Raw genomic sequence first — 19,830 nt, forward strand, 5'->3', positions numbered from 1 at the left:
CTGAATGTCATCAGTTTAAATAATTACACCACCAGTCTGTATTTGCCTTTACATGCTTTAATTATGATGTCTATTTGCCCAGAAGCTCTAATTTATGTCTAGCAAGCTTTATTTTGGGCAGTAGAACTATGCTGATCTGCATGTCTTTCTTAAGTGGGCAACGAGTACATCATTTGTCATCTAAAATCAAGACTTGGATACAGATGTTTTTATCCAGAGTGAAAGAGAAGTTTTATGGGTTTTCATATGAGTTTGTCAGTGAAAATATGTTTTGTATCTTCCACATGGAGCAGTAAAACCAAAGTCAACAGCATTACATTTGCTGATGACAACCAGAAGAGCAATTGTGGCTGGAAAAACCCAAACAGTCAATCCTGACTTCCTTACCCCTGGGAAGCAAGGTCATATTTGCATCACTTGCATAACTCAGCAACAAAGTATTCTTTAGCATCATCAATATTGTATGTCATTTTCAGAATTAGGTATCAAATTCAACACCTGAATTGTTTTGTTTCTAGGATACTGACATAAAGTACTTCCCTACTCCAGAAAGGAAACAAACAAGCCTCCTAATTAAGTAACTATTCAGAAAGGATGTGTTCTGTTTCAAGAAAATAACAGCTATGAAAATATAGAACTAGATAGTAAATGTTAGAGGGCTATTTTTCACTCCATAAAATAATTCCCTATATACTTTCCTTGGATTAAAAACTCAACTAGTATATTTGTAATACAACACATTCCATGCACTATATGTATATATGTATGCATATATACAGTTCCAGAACATATAAAGGATTGAAGTAGAATATATTTCCATAACTAATTACTTTAGCAACACAGTAAATTAAACATAAAATTTTCATGGCAAAAAGTTTTCCTATTAAATTATCAATCAGGATCTATTATATAGACATTTTTCCCTCAGTCTGCTTGAAACTTAAAATTCTGCAAACTATAATATGGTGTAACAGGGCAAGATGTGTTAGTTAAGTTCTAGTGTGACATTTTAATTAGCCTGTAATTAAGTTGGATAAAGTTACATGTGTAGTGTGTCCTTTACGAGGACAGATGTTTAAAAATTTGAGGTTTCAATACTGTCATCAACCACTTTCCCTGAGATGTTAACATCCGGTGAATCCTTGTAACTCAGATACATGTGTTTTCTTTTTAACAAACTTAACAAAAGAAAGTGGATATTAAAGAAAAACAAAAGCACTGTTGAGCAGCTTATTCAGTTCAGTCTCATTACTTTTTTCTTACAGAAAATTTGGAGATGTGTGTCCTTTGTGGCATGTATACCTTATTGTCAATTAGTATTTATTGACATTCCCTATGCCCAGAGCACATCACAAAATTCCTGTGTACTTATATTAAGAAACGCAGGCTCTAGAGGAAGTTTTCAGTTGAGCATTAGGATAAGCAAGAGAAAAAAAATGGATAGAGACTGCAGACATTTGATTAGGTTTCTATATTTCTTCAACAATATGGATTAGATTTATTCGAAACCCTCCAAATGAGGATAATCCTGAAAAAGAGAGGCCACACTCATATTCAATGAATGAAGAGAAGGAGCTAAGGGGGGAAGGAAGAAGTGATTCTGATACCCAAGGAAAGTGAGTTCTCCTTCAAGAGCTCTATGTTACAAAGATGTATCATTTTATGCATTGTATCAAAAAAATTAAAAGTTATTAAACTCACTACATACTTCTAGTGAGAGTCTGTATTACTGTGATAAGAATTCTGAAACTATGTAGCAAGAAACTTTGATGAAATTATTTCCTTTTACCCATTTCCTTTTAGCAATCTGTCCTGTTGAAATAGGTCAAGAGAAAATGTATGATTAAAGACAACTGCATCATTATTTATGATAATGAAATTTGGAAAAATCCAAATTTCCAGCAATATACGTGAAATTATAGGACATTCACATGGATGTCATGCAGCCATTAAAGGAGTATTTTCTCAGAATATTTAATAGGAGCAGAATGTTTCTACAACATAAAGTATAAGAAACAAGATTCTTTTCTGTATTTCCCCCAAAGGTCTACCTGTAATTAACCTGTAAAACTAACCTATAAAATTATTTTTAAAGCAAAAAGCAAAATTTAAATAAAGAAATACCCATATCTAAATGAGTAATTAATGATAATTTTCAGTAAATTCTACATTGTAAAGTATAATGTGTCTTACTAGGACAAGGGTGGAATGAATTTCTACTCTTTGAAAGTCTGGTAATGATGAATATAACATCCTCTGTACTAGAAGTTTCTGAAAATGGGCTCCTAGCCATAAGAAGGCCATATATCTGATTGACATCCTCAGGGCTCAAGTTCAGCAAGACACTGGTGTCTGTCTTTTGATTCCCTTGACTACAACCACCTGAAAAGACTAAGTCAGGCTCACCCCCTGGATTGACCTTCAGAATTGCACAGTGTGATTTCTGGGCCTTTTGCCCAAGAAAGTTCTGTCCACATATTCGCTGATGCCTGAAAGTTATTTAAAAGGGACAGAGTTGTTTTTGGTTTTTTTTCACATTTAGAAATAACATATAGATGCCACTTAAAATGAAAATACTAGGCTATAACCCCATATAGACTGAAATTCAAAACCACCAATTTACATGGTTAATATGAATTTAGTTACTATTATACTATTTTTTTCCTAAGTACTTTGATTTTTGGTGCCTTTTGCTTTCTATACTGAAACAGTTTAAATTATCACTATCAGAATCTTTCCAGTTTTGAGAAGATGAAAGAATTGTAAGAAAAGGAAGACACAAAGGGATGTGGAAAGGGAAAGGTAGGCATGGCTAGCAAATGGCAGGGAAAGGAGAATTTGGAGATGAAAACAAATCTATGCATTTCATGATTTTATCTAATTCATTATTAATATGTTTTATATATTCATACACAAACTGGAGATTTGATGGATTTAGTTACCAAGGACAGGTGAATGGATATGTGTTTAACTTAGCCAAGATGTTCATGTTAGGTCACCAGCCATGTATTAATTCAGCTTTGTGTAATTTCTAATGATTGTTCTTATAATTAACTCACATAGTAGTTTTATTAACCTCTGAGGTTAACCCTCAATTTAGGACAAGGTTGAGTCAGACCCCCAAGCTCTTGATCAATGAAACTCTGTTGGAGATTTTCACCATCTCATGAGAGTAGGCACCACTTACAGGTTCCCTATCACTGGTCCTGGCCACCCTCCTTACTCCCCCGCCCATGACTCTTCACTCAGTTCCCTTCCTTAGGATTTGACAACACATTTTGAGCCTGTTGAAATTAATAGCTTTTTCAAATCTGGAAAGGGCAAAAATTAAATCCCAAAGGAGGTGAAAAATCAAAGTACATATTGTAGAAAACAAACATATTTTAGGCATCTCGAGTCTTTCCTTTTTTTTGGTCCTTAACATTATTTCCTATTTTCACTTATCCTTTGTGATCAGCTGTTCACCTACCCCAATACTATTAAAGTAGCAACACTAAAAGGTAGTTATTTCAAATCAACTGTTGCTCAAAAATTCATGGATTAAGGTTAAATTTCTCAAACTAGTAAATGATGTATCACACTGAGAAGTGGAGTTAGAAAATAAAACGAAAGTTGTTTAAAACAATACAAGTCCCAGGTTGATGTCTATGGTTTACTTGGTGTTTAAAAGGTGTTCCTTTCGGCAGTGACAATAAAGGAGTTAATTAGAGTATTTTCTGGAGCATTTTGATTGTTATCAAGACATGCCCATCTTTCTTCAAACAAATATACAGCCAAACCTTCCAATTTGCATAAGAAATGTTCATATTTTCAATTTGATTTGTTTTTATAATTTTTGTTCAAGAAAAAGTAATTTTTGAAAAAAGGAAAGCTTTACAAATTATTTATTCCATTTTGTAAAACATTTTAGAAGACAGAACAATTTGATTTATTCCAAATTCAGGGACAATATAAGGAAACCCAATGGGCAACCATCTATTGTAAAATTCTTTGAATCATTTTTTCAAGTAAAGAGATACAATTAATATCATTTTGGCTATGCTCATTACAGATAAGTGGGACAATAAACCACTCCCTCTTGGTCCAAGATATTTATAGTTTTGCATAACTTCTTAGAAATATATCTTCCTAGGAGTTATTGAAAGGTCTGTATGAGCATGGCCGCTTAGGAAAATTTATATTTCAAAATTTCTTTTCAAAGTAGCAATAATATCTAATATATCTCAATATACCACAGCATGAGTAAAGAGCGCGATACAATTTTAATACGTTTGTTTCATATACAGCATGGCTTTAGTGCTGCTTCTGGTCTCCCATCTCAAAATAATGACAATTATAAAACTACTTGCATGTATATGGAATTAATCCAAAGCCTTAGGTTTATCATCAAAGAAACATTAAAACCCTGACTTGTATAAAAATTACATATGTTCATGCCTCAAAGTGAGTGAATATTTCCAATGCTGGAAATCTGTTGACTACAATAATTTTATAGTCTCTTAAACCATCATCTTATCTTTTTGCACTATAACTGTGGATGTGCTATTAGTAAAGATTATCAGATCTGTAATCTTCATTTTGAAGACAGATTTACAATTTTGATTTAAACTCTCCCCAGTGACAATAACATTGATAACATAAGGGATGGACTATGAATTTTTTTTAGTTGTATTCATTAAATGCATTTCTACTTTCAAATGGTTAATGTAAGAAAAAATTCCTTAACAAACATGAATATATGGTTTAAATTATACTTTTGATAACCTTTTATATCAAACCACTAAAAACAACTAATTTTCTGCTAAAGTTTATGATATATACATACATGCATATCATATTTCAAATAAAAAATATAATTGAATGTGCTGTATATATTTATAAACAAGAGGGGAAATTTCCCATAATTTGGTATAACTAAATATAGATAGATAAATCAGACTAAGAAATTCTAGACTTAACTCTAAGATAAATATGTTAAAATTCTTATTTGTGGACTAGATATTTTTACCAAGGCAGAATATTCTGTACATATTCTTATGTTTCAGTCCTTTAACCAAAAGCCACTCACTCACATTTTATGAATATATTATCCATAACTTAACTATCACAGGGTCCATTATATTTGGCTGGATAAAAATGATTTTTAACTGTAACAGTGTCATTTACTTTAATGAATCTCTACCCTTTCCCCCAATTTTAAAAAATTGTATTTTAACATATTATTGGGTATTATAATAAGTATTATAAGTCAAACAGTTCCACACTGCCTGTTTTAAAACCAATTCAAGTGCTTCCCCGGTGGCACAGTGGTTAAGAATCCACCTGCCAATGCAGGGGACATGGGTTCGAGCCCCGGTTGGGGAAGATCTCACATGCCACGGAGCAACTAAGCCCGTGCGCCACAACTACTGAGTCTGCGCTCTACAGCCCGCGAGCCACAACTACTGAGCCCACATGCCACAACTACTGAAGCCCACGCACCTAGAGCCCGTGCTCTGCAACAACAGAAGCCACCGCAATGAGAGGCCTGCACACTGCAACGAAGAGTAGCCCCCGCTAGCCGCAATGAGAGATAGTCCGCGCACAGCAACGAAGATCCAACACAGCCAAAAATAAATAAATAAGTAAAATAAATTTAAATAACCCAACAATTCAAGCCTTATAAAATGACAAAATAATACCATCAGCAAACCCTTCAGTCCATCTAATTTTTCAACAACCATCTAACTAACACATAAGTTTTTACATCCATATGTCCAGCTTGGTCCTAATGCACGCACCAGGGGGATGGAATACGCCATATTTGCTGGTATTTTCTAATTTTGCTCCCTTTAAATAAACATGGGCTTAGCTCAGAGTATTACACCAGGTTACAATCTAGGCTTATTAATAGTCAGAATGTAACGAGAAAAGTGTATTAACTAGAATTAAGGAATTACTCACCCAGCTGGGTCTCCTGAATTGTCAGTTTACTTTCCATAGGATACAGAAGCTTGGGTGGTTTATCAGTCAGAGGGGCTGAAAAACAATAAAAATACAGACTTATAGTTATGCTGAATAAACTGAAGGATAGAACACAGTTTATTTTCCCAAGTAGTTTTCATTCTCTGAGTAGTGTGTCAAAGCATTCTACCAAGTAATGACTTACATATTGCAGGTAGTACCTTCAGGCGAGTTGAAAAGCTATTAGATTATACATGAGTGAAATATAACACTACCGAATTGGCAGTCACATGAGACTGTTGCAGTACAGAATCAGGATTGGTCAGTCCTTAAGAACGTATGATTGTACTTCACCAAATATTTTCAATTTTCACCTTGCTTTCCTTTTTAAAGGGTACCCTACCTTTTCTCTATGTTAATTAAAGATACACATGATATCTGTATCGTGCATTTCAATGATTTTTTTGGGGGGGCATAATATTGCCTCTTTCTTCTTAATCCCATTCCTAGTTTCCCTACCCTGGATCACATTGCCTCAAAACCCATAATTTAGTAATTAGATTAAGTATTTCTCACATACATCTCCTATAAATGAGGCAGCAATGTGGCATTACATTACTACAAATACAAGCAGCGTATTCAAACATGCATAAAAGTAGTCACCAAGTTATATTTTAAGTAATACTTTTCATTTAGTCAGAACCCCTTATTACTATTATCCATGACATTTTATAGTACTTATTGCTAATTTGCATGATATACTGTCTTTGATTTTTAGCTTCTCCACATTACTGCTCTGTGCACTTATCAATTTATGAATGATCAGTGTACAGATCTAAGAGTTGGCTATTAAGCATCTTGAAGATAGGTTTCCCACTGCATACTTCATTCCTAGCTAACTAGACTATCTGGACTTTAGACAAATAGTCAGTGATCCTTCATTAAAGACTCCCTCCTCACCCTCTCTGACTGAAATGCCCAGGTCCCTGTGAAATCTGTCACTGCAACTTCCACTCTGTGAGAAGTACAGAAATGATCAATTAAGGGTTGCTGAAATTGATTGAAAAATTAAATGATTTTGCTTTGCGGGCTTCCTTCCTTGCCAGGAGGACACGCCAGTTTGGTTGACAACCAGAAGGCTGATCTAGACAGCTATGCCCGGAGTTGTGGCCACAAATCCTCATCACCAGAGGGTTCAAGAATGCAATCTGCTTCGGAAGCTCACCTCTATCTCTCCTTAACAGAAAACACAGTCAGTGCAAACGGATGATGCATCCCAGCTCCGAAAAACAGGAATGAGTTTTAAGAGTCCTTGTTTGGAAGACCAACCTCACATAGGATCAGTAGGTTTTGTTCATAACTAACTGAATGCATTATTCATTCATCTTCATTAATATTTAACACAGGGATGGGAAGGAAGGGGAAAGGAAAGTTGGGGTAATAAGATGAGATAAATCACTTTGAAATTCTTCTCAAAGATTTGACATCACTCTGATTAACCTCAAATACTTGTATGTCTTGCCTAAAATGATCTTAACAGATTTTTATTCTCCTAATAGCTAAATAAGTAAGTTAGTCACTAAATGTTGGCAAAGCAGTTCACCATTAATAGGTCAAAGAGCCACATTTCTTAGGCTCTGGTTATCAAATGATTTCAGGTAACTTCAAAAGCAATATGGCATCAAAATAACCTGTTTCTTCAGTAAATTAACTCCATTTATAAAAGCTTGTGATTATAGAGTCACAAGCAGACAATTCAACAGTTATAGAAAGCAGCTGAGAAAAATGTTCCCTGTTCAAACACATCTCACACTAATTTATAATAAAAGAAAATATCTGTAGAGAAAGATAATAAAATCCATAGATCGGACATTTGTTCAGAAATATAAAATGGTTGTGTGGTTCTCCACCCCAACACACCACCCACCCCATGGCATAATGTTACATCCTTAAGATCTTTCTATATTATCCTCATGGGACAAGTCCAAGTTAACAGAGGAATCAGAGTGTTCAAGCCAGAAAAAAATTATAAGCTTATTAAATTCTCTGATTTTTAAATTGTGTTCCCTAAAGCCCTATGGTTTCTACAGCGCCCCTCTGGGAAGGTGACATGCAGATACAGATAAGGGGTGGACTGAGGGCCTTGACTCCATACCTTGTTGTACTGCCTACCCCTCTCTTGATATAAGTAGCTCTGCTTTTACTTATACATCAGTATTCCGTCCAAGATTTTAACCCCCCAAATCCAATTCAACTCAACTGATGTATACTGGACACTATAATGTGCTAGGTATCGTGATAGTGGCTTTGGAATATCTTTGGTTTCTGCCTTTACATCTTACAGTAATCAGAAGTTAAAAAATAATGGCAATAGTGAACAATTCTGGGCTGATTCAACTCTCTTGTTTTATTTACTTAATTTTTTACTTTTTTTTTTACATTTTTTTCTTTTTTTAATTGAAGTATAGTTGATTTACAATGTTGTGCCAGTCTCTGATGTACAAAGTGACTCAGTTATAAACATATATACACTCTTTTTTTATATTCTATTCCATTATGGTTTATTATAGGATATTGAGCATAGTTCCTGTGCTTTACAGTAGGACCTTGTTGTTTACCCATTCTAAATGTAATAGTTTGCATCTACCAGCCCCAAACTCCCAGTCCACCCCTCTCCCTCCCCACTCCCCCTTGGCAACCACAGGTCTGTTCTCTGTCTATGAGTCTGTTTCTGTTTTGTACATGTAAGTTGGTATAGCCACTGTGGAACACAATATGGAGGTTCCTAAGAAAACTAAAAATAGAGTTACCATATGACCCAGCAACCCCACTCCTGGGAATACACCCAGACAAATCTATAATTCAACTCCCTTGTGTTAGAGGTCAAAGATCCGAGGTGTAAAAAGCACAACTGGTTTGCCACAGGTAAAAGAGCAAATTCAAGCTAGAGTCCTTGCTAGATCTTTGCCTCCCAGTTCTGTCAAGCAACTACTAGTCCTGTGCAATGATTCCCCTCAAGGTGTGAGCAATCTGTTAGGAGAGCAAAAACATACAAATAAGTGACTATAACCTACAGCAGAGCGCTTGTACTGTGCAATCTGTCATTTCTAAGTTCTGATATTATGCTCTAGAGGGATATTGTTGAGGCATGTTTCTTGTATGATTCACTTGTCTTTGATAAAAGTGAACTGAAACTGTCAGAGAACACAAGAGCTGACTACAGATTTGACACATGACTGTGAAATGGGGTGACCATTAAAGCTAAGACATAGGTCCAGTCATTTGAGGGCAAACAATTGTGCTGCCACAAAGAAAAGACATTTGCTGAATTATCCATTATTTGAATGTTTCTGACACTTTATGGTGTTTAACAAATATCAGTTGAATCGAATTGACAGAAGACAGAACTGGCAAACAAATGCAGGAATGGTAATGACCAAACAAAATGAACACACAAACACAAAGCCCTCTTCATTTTCTGCATGGGCAAAAGTACGACTGGAAGGAACTCAAACAAATTAGTTACAATAAAAAGCAAAGTAATAAGCATTAGACCATGACTAGACCAACTAACATTTTATTGTCAAGAAAACATCTTTCCTTTTGGGACCCTTTCTTTCCTTCTCTCTCTCTCTCTCATTCACACACACACACACACACACACACACTCACTAAGCTGAAATCGTTGAAAAAATAAAGCAAGTCTGACAGTAGTGACATGAAGCACAGGCTGATTTTAAATCCTAATCACATTTTGTCTACAAAAAAAAATACACAACAATTATAGTAGAGATGTTTCTCTGGCTACCTATGCATTGAAATATTTCTATGAATCCACCAACAAAAATATTTTCAAGCTCTCATTTTATTCTTCAGAATATCCCATTGACAACATTAAAGATAACATAGTTATTTTAAAAGTGTTTTTATTTTGAAATTAAAAATCTTTATTTCTATTTTAAAATAAAAATCTTTTACAGAGTTATTAATATGTCCCGATCGACAAAACCGTTCTTCAGAGTAGAAGGAACAATTTAAAGGACGTCTGTTTTGCTTACCAGCTGCTAGTTAGAGAAACATCTGGAAGGCGGTATACGCAAAGTTGTGTATAGGAATAATTCCTATGTTAACGTTCCCTAAATAATTATGAAGAGATGAAGTCTCTCTCTTTTTTCCTCATGCCATGTACACTTGGGTTATGAAATAGTGAAAAAGAGGATCCAATTTTCCAAAGCAAAAGTGACAAGAGACCAGGGCAATGAGGCCAGTATTCTCGAATTTTTCTAATGTTCTTAAAGAGAAGAGAAATATGAGATATTTAGGATGAGTGTATCTTTGTTTTGACATCCCTCTAAAATTTAAGTTTAGTCCCTCAAATACTCTTGAGAATAATTAATATTTCTTGGATACTTAAAGTTGTCCTACCACAAAATCTGTTCTTTCAAAATCATAGATACTTTTCAAAATGTATTTTAAGTAGTGCCTTCTCTGCTTTGTTTCTTAGAAGCATTATGGTAAGGTAAGAAAGATAATACACATATTTTTCAGGGAGACATGGGTCTAATAAATTCTGACAGAAGTTAGACCTGGTTGGTTTGGCAAGTTGGAGAAGTTATTTAAACTCTATGAGTCTCAGTCTCCTTATATAAAAAATGTGACATTTTCCCCTATGGCTTGGTGTGAGGATTAAATAGGATAACAGATTAAATGCCTGGATATATTAGATGGAAAATACATCTGTACTAATGATATCCATCGAAGTTTGGGACAATAGCATTTAGCATTCTTTGTAGCCTGAGAAGAAAAAAAAATATTGTTTGTAAAATAATGAACTGGATATTTAGATAAGGGTTCAAAAGGCATTTAAGTTCCGAATTTAAGAATCATTAATATTTCCTACATTAGTTTCCATAGCAGGAGAACTGGTCCATCCTTCAAAAACACAATTCAACAAAAGCATTTTGAAGATTTTTAGATATGCAAGCAAGGTACTGGGATTGTAAAGGACTCAAAGAAAGGTAAACAAAACACAGCTTTTAACCCTCACAGAGCTTACAACCTAGATACATAATTAAAATATAACTCCACGAGTCAGTTTCAAGAGCCTTTATGAAGTACCTGCAAATAATAAGTACTATATTACAAATAAAATGACCAATAAGGCATGGAGTTATACATAAGAATGTATGAGATGAGAACGCATATATGATGCATTGTAATGAGTGCTATACTCAGAGGTAATTTCTTTATGACCCTATTTAAATCTACCAGCTAAATCTGGTCACAAAACAATACTCACAGATTTATTCAGCTGACAATAAAACACGCTCTGTGGCAATCCCACCAACACGCGCCATTTTACAATGGAGATTTTTGGTTTGTTTTGCTGTCTGCATGTACTTTTTTTTAACTTATAAGACTTGACAACCAACTGCCTATTGTCCTAGCAAGTCAACAGAATGTGAATTACTCATAGAGCTTCAATGATTCAAAATGGGATTTCAGTTCTGCTTTCTTTGGTCTGGAATGTTTTTTTTGTTCTGTTTTGTTTTGTTTTGTTTTGCGGTATGCGGGCCTCTCACTGTTGTGGCCTCTCCCATTGCGGAGCACAGGCTCCGGACGCGCAGGCTCAGGGCCATGGCTCACGGGCCCAGCCGCTCCGTGGCATGTGGGATCCTCCCGGACCGGTGCATGAACCCGCGTCCCCTGCATCGGCAGGCGGACTCTCAACCACTGTGCCACCAGGGAAGCCCCGGTCTGGAGTGTTTTAACATTAGTTCTTAATAGTGGAGCATAGCACTCATGAGATATATAGCAAGTAGACAAAACCTCATGTTCCTTGGGAGAAAAAAAATGAACGGATGGGAGAAAATATGAGTGTATACTAGGTGGAGCCATTTGGGGGAAGAAAGGTGCTTAACTTTTCACTTATCTCTAATGCACTGGGATTGGCAAAATTTCTCCTTTCTGTTGCAAACAATTATGGTAACTCCCAATGGAGCCATGGAGCCTCAGAAGCCTCAAAGAGGAAGGAGTGGCAAATCAACTGAGCAGAGAGTGCAGGGAAAGCGGTTTATGAACAAACTAACACCATATAAATGATAACCTTGATCTAGAAGTCATGTCAAAGTGATAAAGCAAATACTCCCAGGGATGTAACTCTTAATATAATCTGTCAAAATGTATGTATTCAGGAAAATCAAAAATTAATTTGACTAGCTTTGATACTTAATATTTTATTCATATAGTTTGATAAGTGTAGCTTACAATGCAAATTAAAAAATATGTTCATTCATTCATTTCAACAAATATTTTTAAAACATCTTCTCTTTGCCAGGAAGTTTTCTAGCTACTAGAGGGTATAACAGTGAACCAGACAGACACAACTCCTGCTCTCATGGAGCTTGCGTTCCAGAAAGGCAGATGGAAACTATACATGTAAATGAATATATGCATAACATAATATCAGGTAGTTCTAAGTACTGTAGAACATATAGCAGCCGGGACTTCCCTGGTGGCGCAGTGGTTAAGAATCCGCCTGCCAATGCAGGGGACATGGGTTCGAGCCCTGGTCCGAGAAGATCCCACATGCCGCGGAGCAACTAAGCTTGTGCGCTACAATTACTGAGCCTGCGCTCTAGAGCCCGCGAGCTGCAACTACTGAGCCCATGTGCCACAACTACTGAAGCCCATGCCCCTAAATCCCGTGCTCCGCAACAAGAGAAGCCACTGCAGCGAGAAGCCCGCGCACCGCAACGAAGAGTAGCCCCTGCTCGCAGCACTAGAGAAAGCCTGCGTGCAGCAACGAAGACCCAATGCAGCCAAAAGTAAATAAATAAATAAATTTATAAAAAAAGAAAAAGAAAACAAAGCAGCTAGCGCAGGTGCTATTTTAGAGGAATGCCAGGAAAGTTTGCTTTAAAGATCTTTGAAACAGATCTCTGTGAAAGGAGGGAACCAGTCATGGAAATACCTAGAGGAAGATGATGGCAGGCAGAGGAAGGTGCAAAGGCCATGAAATGGGAGTGCACTTGGCATGTTTGAGGGAAGGCACAGATCATTATAGCTATCTTGACAAAAGGAAAGAGTGGCAATGAGTTCAGAGATAGTCATGGGCCAGTTCAGGCATGGCCTTGTAGAACATGGAAAAGACTTGGGTTTTATTCTAAACCTAATGAGAATGCACTGGAGACTTGTGGAGAGAGCTTCTGGTAGCATTTATATGCCAAAAGTATCACTCTGGCACCTTGGTGTTCACGTCTAGGAGGACAGAGTAATGTGGAGGCAGAAGGCCAGTAAGGAGGGTATTGAAGCAGTACACCAAATGGTGATGACACATTAGTGCTGCTGCTGGAAATGGTAGGATTTTTTCCTTTAAATACCTACTTGGTAGGTAGAACTGACAAAATTTACTGATGGATTTGATATGGAATGTAAATGAAAATCTAGGAATTAAGGGAGATCCCCAGTTATGCACTTGAGCAAACACCTGAAGGGCAGTGCTACTTAATGATACGGGGGACAGTACAAGAGGGGTAGTTTTATAAGATAGTACGAATCAAGAGACACGTTTTTACAAATCAATTCAGCCACCTCCAATTATGCATAGAGGCTAGAGAATTTTACTACTGATCAATGATTTATATTTTGAAAAACCAAGCCACTGGCTGACGACTCATCTTCTCCTCTGGTCTCCCAGAGGACTGAGAAAATGGTCTAAACAAAAAGTTTCATGTTTCAGGCTAATGCCATATTCACTTATCATGAGATAAACCTTGGCTAACCTCTACTATTCTTTGCTTTAACAACATTCATAAAAAAATATGTATACCACCAAACTTATTTTTGACTAATAGAATCAGGAGCACGCTTAGTCAAGATAATAAGAACGACTGTCTAGTATTCCCTTGGTTCAATGATATGTGGCACATATTCAATCAGCAAATTTAATATCATATATAATTTAGTTTTTTTCTTATTCAAAAATATTAATTGTGAAGTACTAACAAAGACATTATGGAATTTATATTTCATCACTTCCCATTATCTTGATAAACCTCCCAGGTAACATAAGCAATGAAAAGATTACATTCATTCAATACTTGTTTTTAAAATTGAATCACTTAAGAATATCATAGGAAAAGTTAACTAACATGGAGCTAATGTTAGGGCTCAGGTTTTCTATTCACTTGCCACCTTCTATGGTTGTCTCTTAAGCCCCGCTTCCCAGCTTCCATTGTCTGCAGTCCTGCTTGCTGCACCAAGACTCATGGTCGATTCTAGAACTCATTCAGTCACCCACTACACCCTGTTTCTGACCTAATGAGCTGAGAATAATATGAAGGGCAAACAAAAGAGAGCACAGGTAGACAGAATAAATAAAGGTGGTTTAATATTTTTAATTCTTATTTTTAAAACAACTGCTGCAGTGAATTTTGCACAACTGCTGTGGGGATAAATTCTGACTGCATGACTGATTTCAACCATCTTAAATAAATCTGTGTGTAGTCAAAGCTAAAGCAAAAAAGTGGTGAGAAGAAGGAAACAATACATAATTATCTGCAGAAATTATGATGAACCCTAGGAAAAGAATGCTGATTGATATAATACCTGTAATCAAGTAGGTGAGCATGTCCACTACTGTTTTCACTTCTGCTGACAGGCAAAGAAGGAACTAACGGTCACCAGTTAGCTTCTAGGGACAATAGTCAATTCCAAAAAAGTATATGTCCTATGAGGGAAACTATCTCTTCCCTAGTAATGAGAAAGTAAGCAAAATTATCATATCATTTTTTTCTTTTTATATTACTAGATAAAAGGCCCTCAAGAAACAAAAATAATAAATCCCAGGCTGTCTAGAAATGCTTATTAAGGGAAATTGTGGAATACACAAAAGGCACCATGTTACTACTGAAAGTCAGAAAACATTTTATTCTCTGCTTGGCTTGGAATACCACAGTAAGACATCACATTTCCATAGTATAGTGTAATGTACTTTAAAGTCCTCCCAAATTATATTGGGTTGGTTTACTTATATCATACTTCAAAGTAGAAGATATTCAAACCTCTTGGCTTTTTCTTCATGTTATATAGTATCTTGCATGATTACTCACTGGTATGGCTCTCTGACAGTGGTTTTCAACTGGGGTTGTCACAACTGGCGAGGGGGGTACTATTTGACAAGGGATGCTTTTAAACATCCTACAGTGCACATAAAAGCCCCTCACAATAATTATCCTGTGCCAGATATCAATAATGCTGAGCTTGAGAAGCCCTGCCTTATGATAAGCATATATTTAAAGAGGGGTAGTTTTATAAGATAGTACGAATCAAGAGACACGTTTTTATAAATCAATTCAGTCACCTCCAATTATGCATAGAGGCTAGAGAATTTTACTACTGATCAATGATTTATATTTTGAAAAACCAAGCCACTGGCTGACAACTCATCTTCTCCTCTGGTCTCCCAGAGGACTGAGAAAATGGTCTAAAAAAAAAGTTTCATGTTTCAGGCTAATGCCATATTCAAGCCTGAATGCTATATTTCAAGCCTGAATTGGACAAGAGACTTTAATTTTCTAGTAGACAGAAAGCTATTGAAAACATGAGGATTGATGAAATAGGATGGAGGAAGCTGTAGTCTGGGTCACCGTAGAGTGGACCACAGCAATCGAGAGAGCCATGAAGGGTGTATGAAAGTCTGCATAGGCTTAGCACACAGAAAGGTCAGGTATGTCTGACAGGGTACAAGGGAGAGATGGGAGGCCAAAATGAGAAGAATTAATGTGAGAGTCCATATAAAGAATTAGTAACCTCTTCCTCCTTCCAAACCCTTATAGCGAGGATGACCACCACCAAGGCCTCTTGTCCCTACCCAAACAACTAAAAAATAAGAGGTTCTTCTCTAAAGACATAGAATAAACCATCTAACGCATAGTGGAGGCAACCCAGAACTGCAGAAATAATTCGAACCTATTATAAAACATTTAGGTGATGAAATATTACATAATATTTCACAGCAAAATCTTCCTAATATTGTACTATTATACTTCACTTAATTTGAAAGTTGTTTGCAATCACTGAACACATATTTACCAAGAGAAGGTAGTCTAAAAAGTATATATATGTATACGTACATATTATATATACATTTTTTTTTTGGTAAGTGGCAGTAAGTATTCAAGGGATCCAGCCAGGGAGTAAAAACAAAGTAGCCCATGTAATATCTCAATTTATCATTGAAAGCTAACATAGCATACTCTGCTTAATTTCATTCACAAACTATTAAATTGACAGGTAAGCTGGAACTCTCAGCATAAATTGAAGGCTTTTAAGACACAAGAACATAAATGTAAGATTGCAAATAAGCATATGTGTAAGAAAAATTAACACACTATTTTGGGGTGTGCAGTTACATTATTTCATTTGATCATCCATTTGCTACAATGAAAAAATCTAGAAGCTTCTCCCCAAACCAACAGCCAGTGAGGACAGATGCCAAGATCTGAACCTATGTCATTTGATTTTAATGGTCACATGCTTTCCATTTCTGTAGTCTACTTTCCAACATTTGTGATTTCTAATGTAGTTTCTATTAGACACCTTATTTTTCTCCTGGGGTTTCTGATGATATGGGGAAGACTTGGGGAAAAACATTTTGATGGGTTTTGGAAATAGAGAGACGGAAAGGTCTGTGTTAGGACTCAACTGTATTTCACAATCATGAAGCTTTTACTGTAGAATTTGAATAAGCCTAACACTGATTTCTTAAGATTAGAAGAGAGGATTACATCTGTCATCGGCTCTCATAAGCAGAACCCTTTACTGAATACAGAACTCGATGATGGCATACAATTTGAGGCTCTCATTATGACGGTGGACCAAAATAAGGGGAAGCGTTCTAGAAATCCCATTAAAATTGTTACCAAAGAGAAAATGAACCTTCAAAAGCATGTTCTCCATTGAAATCCAAGGTTTATATATATGAACTAAAATTTTTAAATTTTTGTAGTAATTATATAAAATATTAGAGAATTCCTTTAGAGTGACTTTATAACCACCCATATCCTGTAAAAAATAACATCACTTTTGCATAAAATGTGGAAACATAAATTAAACAAACAATTCTACTATTACTGAATTGCATTCTTCTCGATGAATTAAATTTCACTGGTGGTCAGCTTCTTACGGGACAGTAACAGTAGATTTGTCAAACACTGATATATTCAACTTCTGAACTTGCTTTAACTTTCTTGACCTCTGTCAATGATAAGGTTGCACTGGGAGATACCAGTTTCCTCTGATAGTCTTTGAATCCAATCTAACTTCTGTACAGTTTATATTATATAGCAATATAAATACTGTATACTAAGTTACAGGCTGCTTGTGATATTTAATGACATGACTGCTTAAAGAAATACGCCTACAGATAATTAGCCTCTCTCCTTCCACCCCTTTCTTCCTTTTTCTTCCCTGCTTTCTGTTTACCCTCCCTCCCATCTTCCTTTCCTTCTTTTCTTCCTTTTCTTCTCCCTGCCTCCCTCCTTTCATATCATACTTCCTTCCTTCCCAAGAAATCCATCTGGAAGGCAGACTGAAGGAAAAGCATTTTGTTTTCTCTATTCTGGTTACAGTGAAAAAACAGAAACCTAAATTTCCATTTATTCATTTATTCAGCTATAACTTACTCGGCTACATAATCATCACTTTTTCCTGTTTAGACTGGTTTCATTCATTCAAATAACACTGGTGGGAATTCATCTTTTTTGCAGAAATCATTTTATAAAAACGGTTATTTGTCAAATAATAACCTCCTACCTAAAAGGATTTTAAGCAGCTTCAACAACGTCTAAACGCTTACTAAAAAGCTCCTATGGCAGTTTCCTGTTGTTTCATAAAAGGAAAGTCTATCACAAGTCATTAAAAACGTGATTACCACCAAAAAGAAAAGAAATCCAAGAAAGAAAAGCATGCCTATGAGCAATAAGATCAGGCACTCTTTAAATAAAACTTGCTATTAAAATCTAATTATGCTGCAAATGCTGTTATATTACTTTTGCTATCAGTGCATAGCTAAGGGTTACTTGGCAACAAACTGGGGTTAGTCATTTTAAGAATTTTCTTTTCAGCAGTGCAGGAACAAACTGCAAATTTGTTCTTAGTTGCATTGAACACCACTCACACCCTCGAAAAGAAAATGAGTACCAAAACAAAAGCCTGTTACAAACAACAACATCCACAGGATGTTGATAATTACTGTAACTGAGCAACGGGTACATGGAATTTCATTATGCTACTCTATTTTTGTGTCCATTATGCTTGAAATTATCCAAAATAAAAACAGTTTTTCAAAAATATCACGGATATGAAAACTTTAGGGTTTGGGTTGGTAAATTTTTTGAATGTTATATATAGCATGAATATGTGCATGTATCTACATATATCCATATAGTGAAGTATAAATGAGCAATTTTGAGCCAAGTTTATAACAAGAAATGAAATGAAATTGAACTGTATCTATGCCAGCTCAAAGCAATACCACAGCGCTATTTGCTCAGCAAAATTTGTTTCTATACGTCTTCCCATTTCTTTATAATAAATAGAGCAAAGGCATTTTACTTTAGGAAAAAAGCACTAATACAGTTTATCAGCTAAACATTACTGAGTTACTAATTACCCTAAATCTTAGTAGCTTAAAATAGTGATTTTTCGTGAGTCTATGAGACACCTGGAGGGTTCAGTGGATCTCGCCCAAACTGGAATGATCTTTGCTCAGCTCACTCATGCATCTGTGGTCAATTCCCGGTCAAACATGTGGCTTTGCTCATCTGGGCTGGGCTTGCTTACATTTCTTAGATACTTTAGCAAGTTAAGACTTTTATTCAGTAATTGATTTGGGATCAATGGAGGTAAGGAGGCAAGTAACATGATCCCCTGTGAATTTTTTATGCTCCTTTAGTCTAGAACTAGCCTCAGGCTGCTCTGCATCAAGCACACTGAACAGTCTACCATTCTTCCAGTTCACCATTCTCTTAGATTCTTTTGGAACGTGCCTCCTATGCTCATTCTGGAACGTCAGATTGCTCCTTCTTAAATCCTAACTCACCTTCCGTAACTACCACAGGTATCAATTCTCAGGCTAAAGTTTCCTCACGTCTATCCAACCTTTAAGAGGCTGGGTTGTAACTTTTCCTTCTACACATCTGACTTCCTCTTGAAAGTGTAAACTCCCTGAGAACAGGGATTATGGTGGTTAAAAAAAAATTTTTTTAACCTTCATGTCCCTAATGTTTTTAGTGTCTTCTATAACAGGTAGAATATAGTGGATGCTCAAAAAACTTTTGTAGAATGACTTAAGGAAAAACGTAACTGTATTTCATGCATTCTATTTTAAAAGGCAGTAATTGTATGCTCCTTTTTTTCTGAAGATTTACATTAAAAACTGTTCATTAAAAATACATTTTCGATGGCTGAGACAAGCTTCAGTTAGTTTAGAAAACTTACTCATCTAGAAAATACACTACATGAATCCAGAAAATAACTATTAGTACCCTTTAAAAATAATAAGTACCAACTATTTGTATAGTTATATGAGAAATATGTCATCCTTGTTTGAGTGATTTCTGACCAGGAGTTAGTATATTCAGCTATGTTTCTCATCTCTGGGGAATGGATTTTAATTTTACGATGTCTCTTTTTGTCCACTTATAATGTAAAGATGAAGATAATCACTCAGTCAACAGTGTGTCATCACTGTATGCCAGTGATTAGCCTAGCATTTGGGTTGGTGCCATAGGGCAAGGCCAAGTAAGTACAGAACAAGATACACGCAAGTAATTTACACTCTGGTTGAAGATACATGACCAGTAACACAACAACAAATGAAAA

The 19,830-nt window shown here is 35.8% G+C and overlaps 1 protein-coding gene across 1 annotated transcript in view; it reads right to left on the minus strand.

Moving 5' to 3' along the window:
- The window catches only part of IL1RAPL1 (interleukin 1 receptor accessory protein like 1), a 651,888-nt gene that overhangs the window by 290,040 nt on the left and 342,018 nt on the right, over positions 1-19,830 (minus strand). The window contains exon 5 of the mRNA XM_060137369.1: positions 5,944-6,018. Coding sequence (XP_059993352.1) covers positions 5,944-6,018 — 75 coding nt within the window. The remainder of the gene's footprint in view (positions 1-5,943; positions 6,019-19,830) is intronic.

Source organism: Lagenorhynchus albirostris, chromosome X (assembly GCF_949774975.1).
Source record: "Lagenorhynchus albirostris chromosome X, mLagAlb1.1, whole genome shotgun sequence".
Taxonomy (NCBI): Eukaryota; Metazoa; Chordata; class Mammalia; order Artiodactyla; family Delphinidae; genus Lagenorhynchus; species Lagenorhynchus albirostris.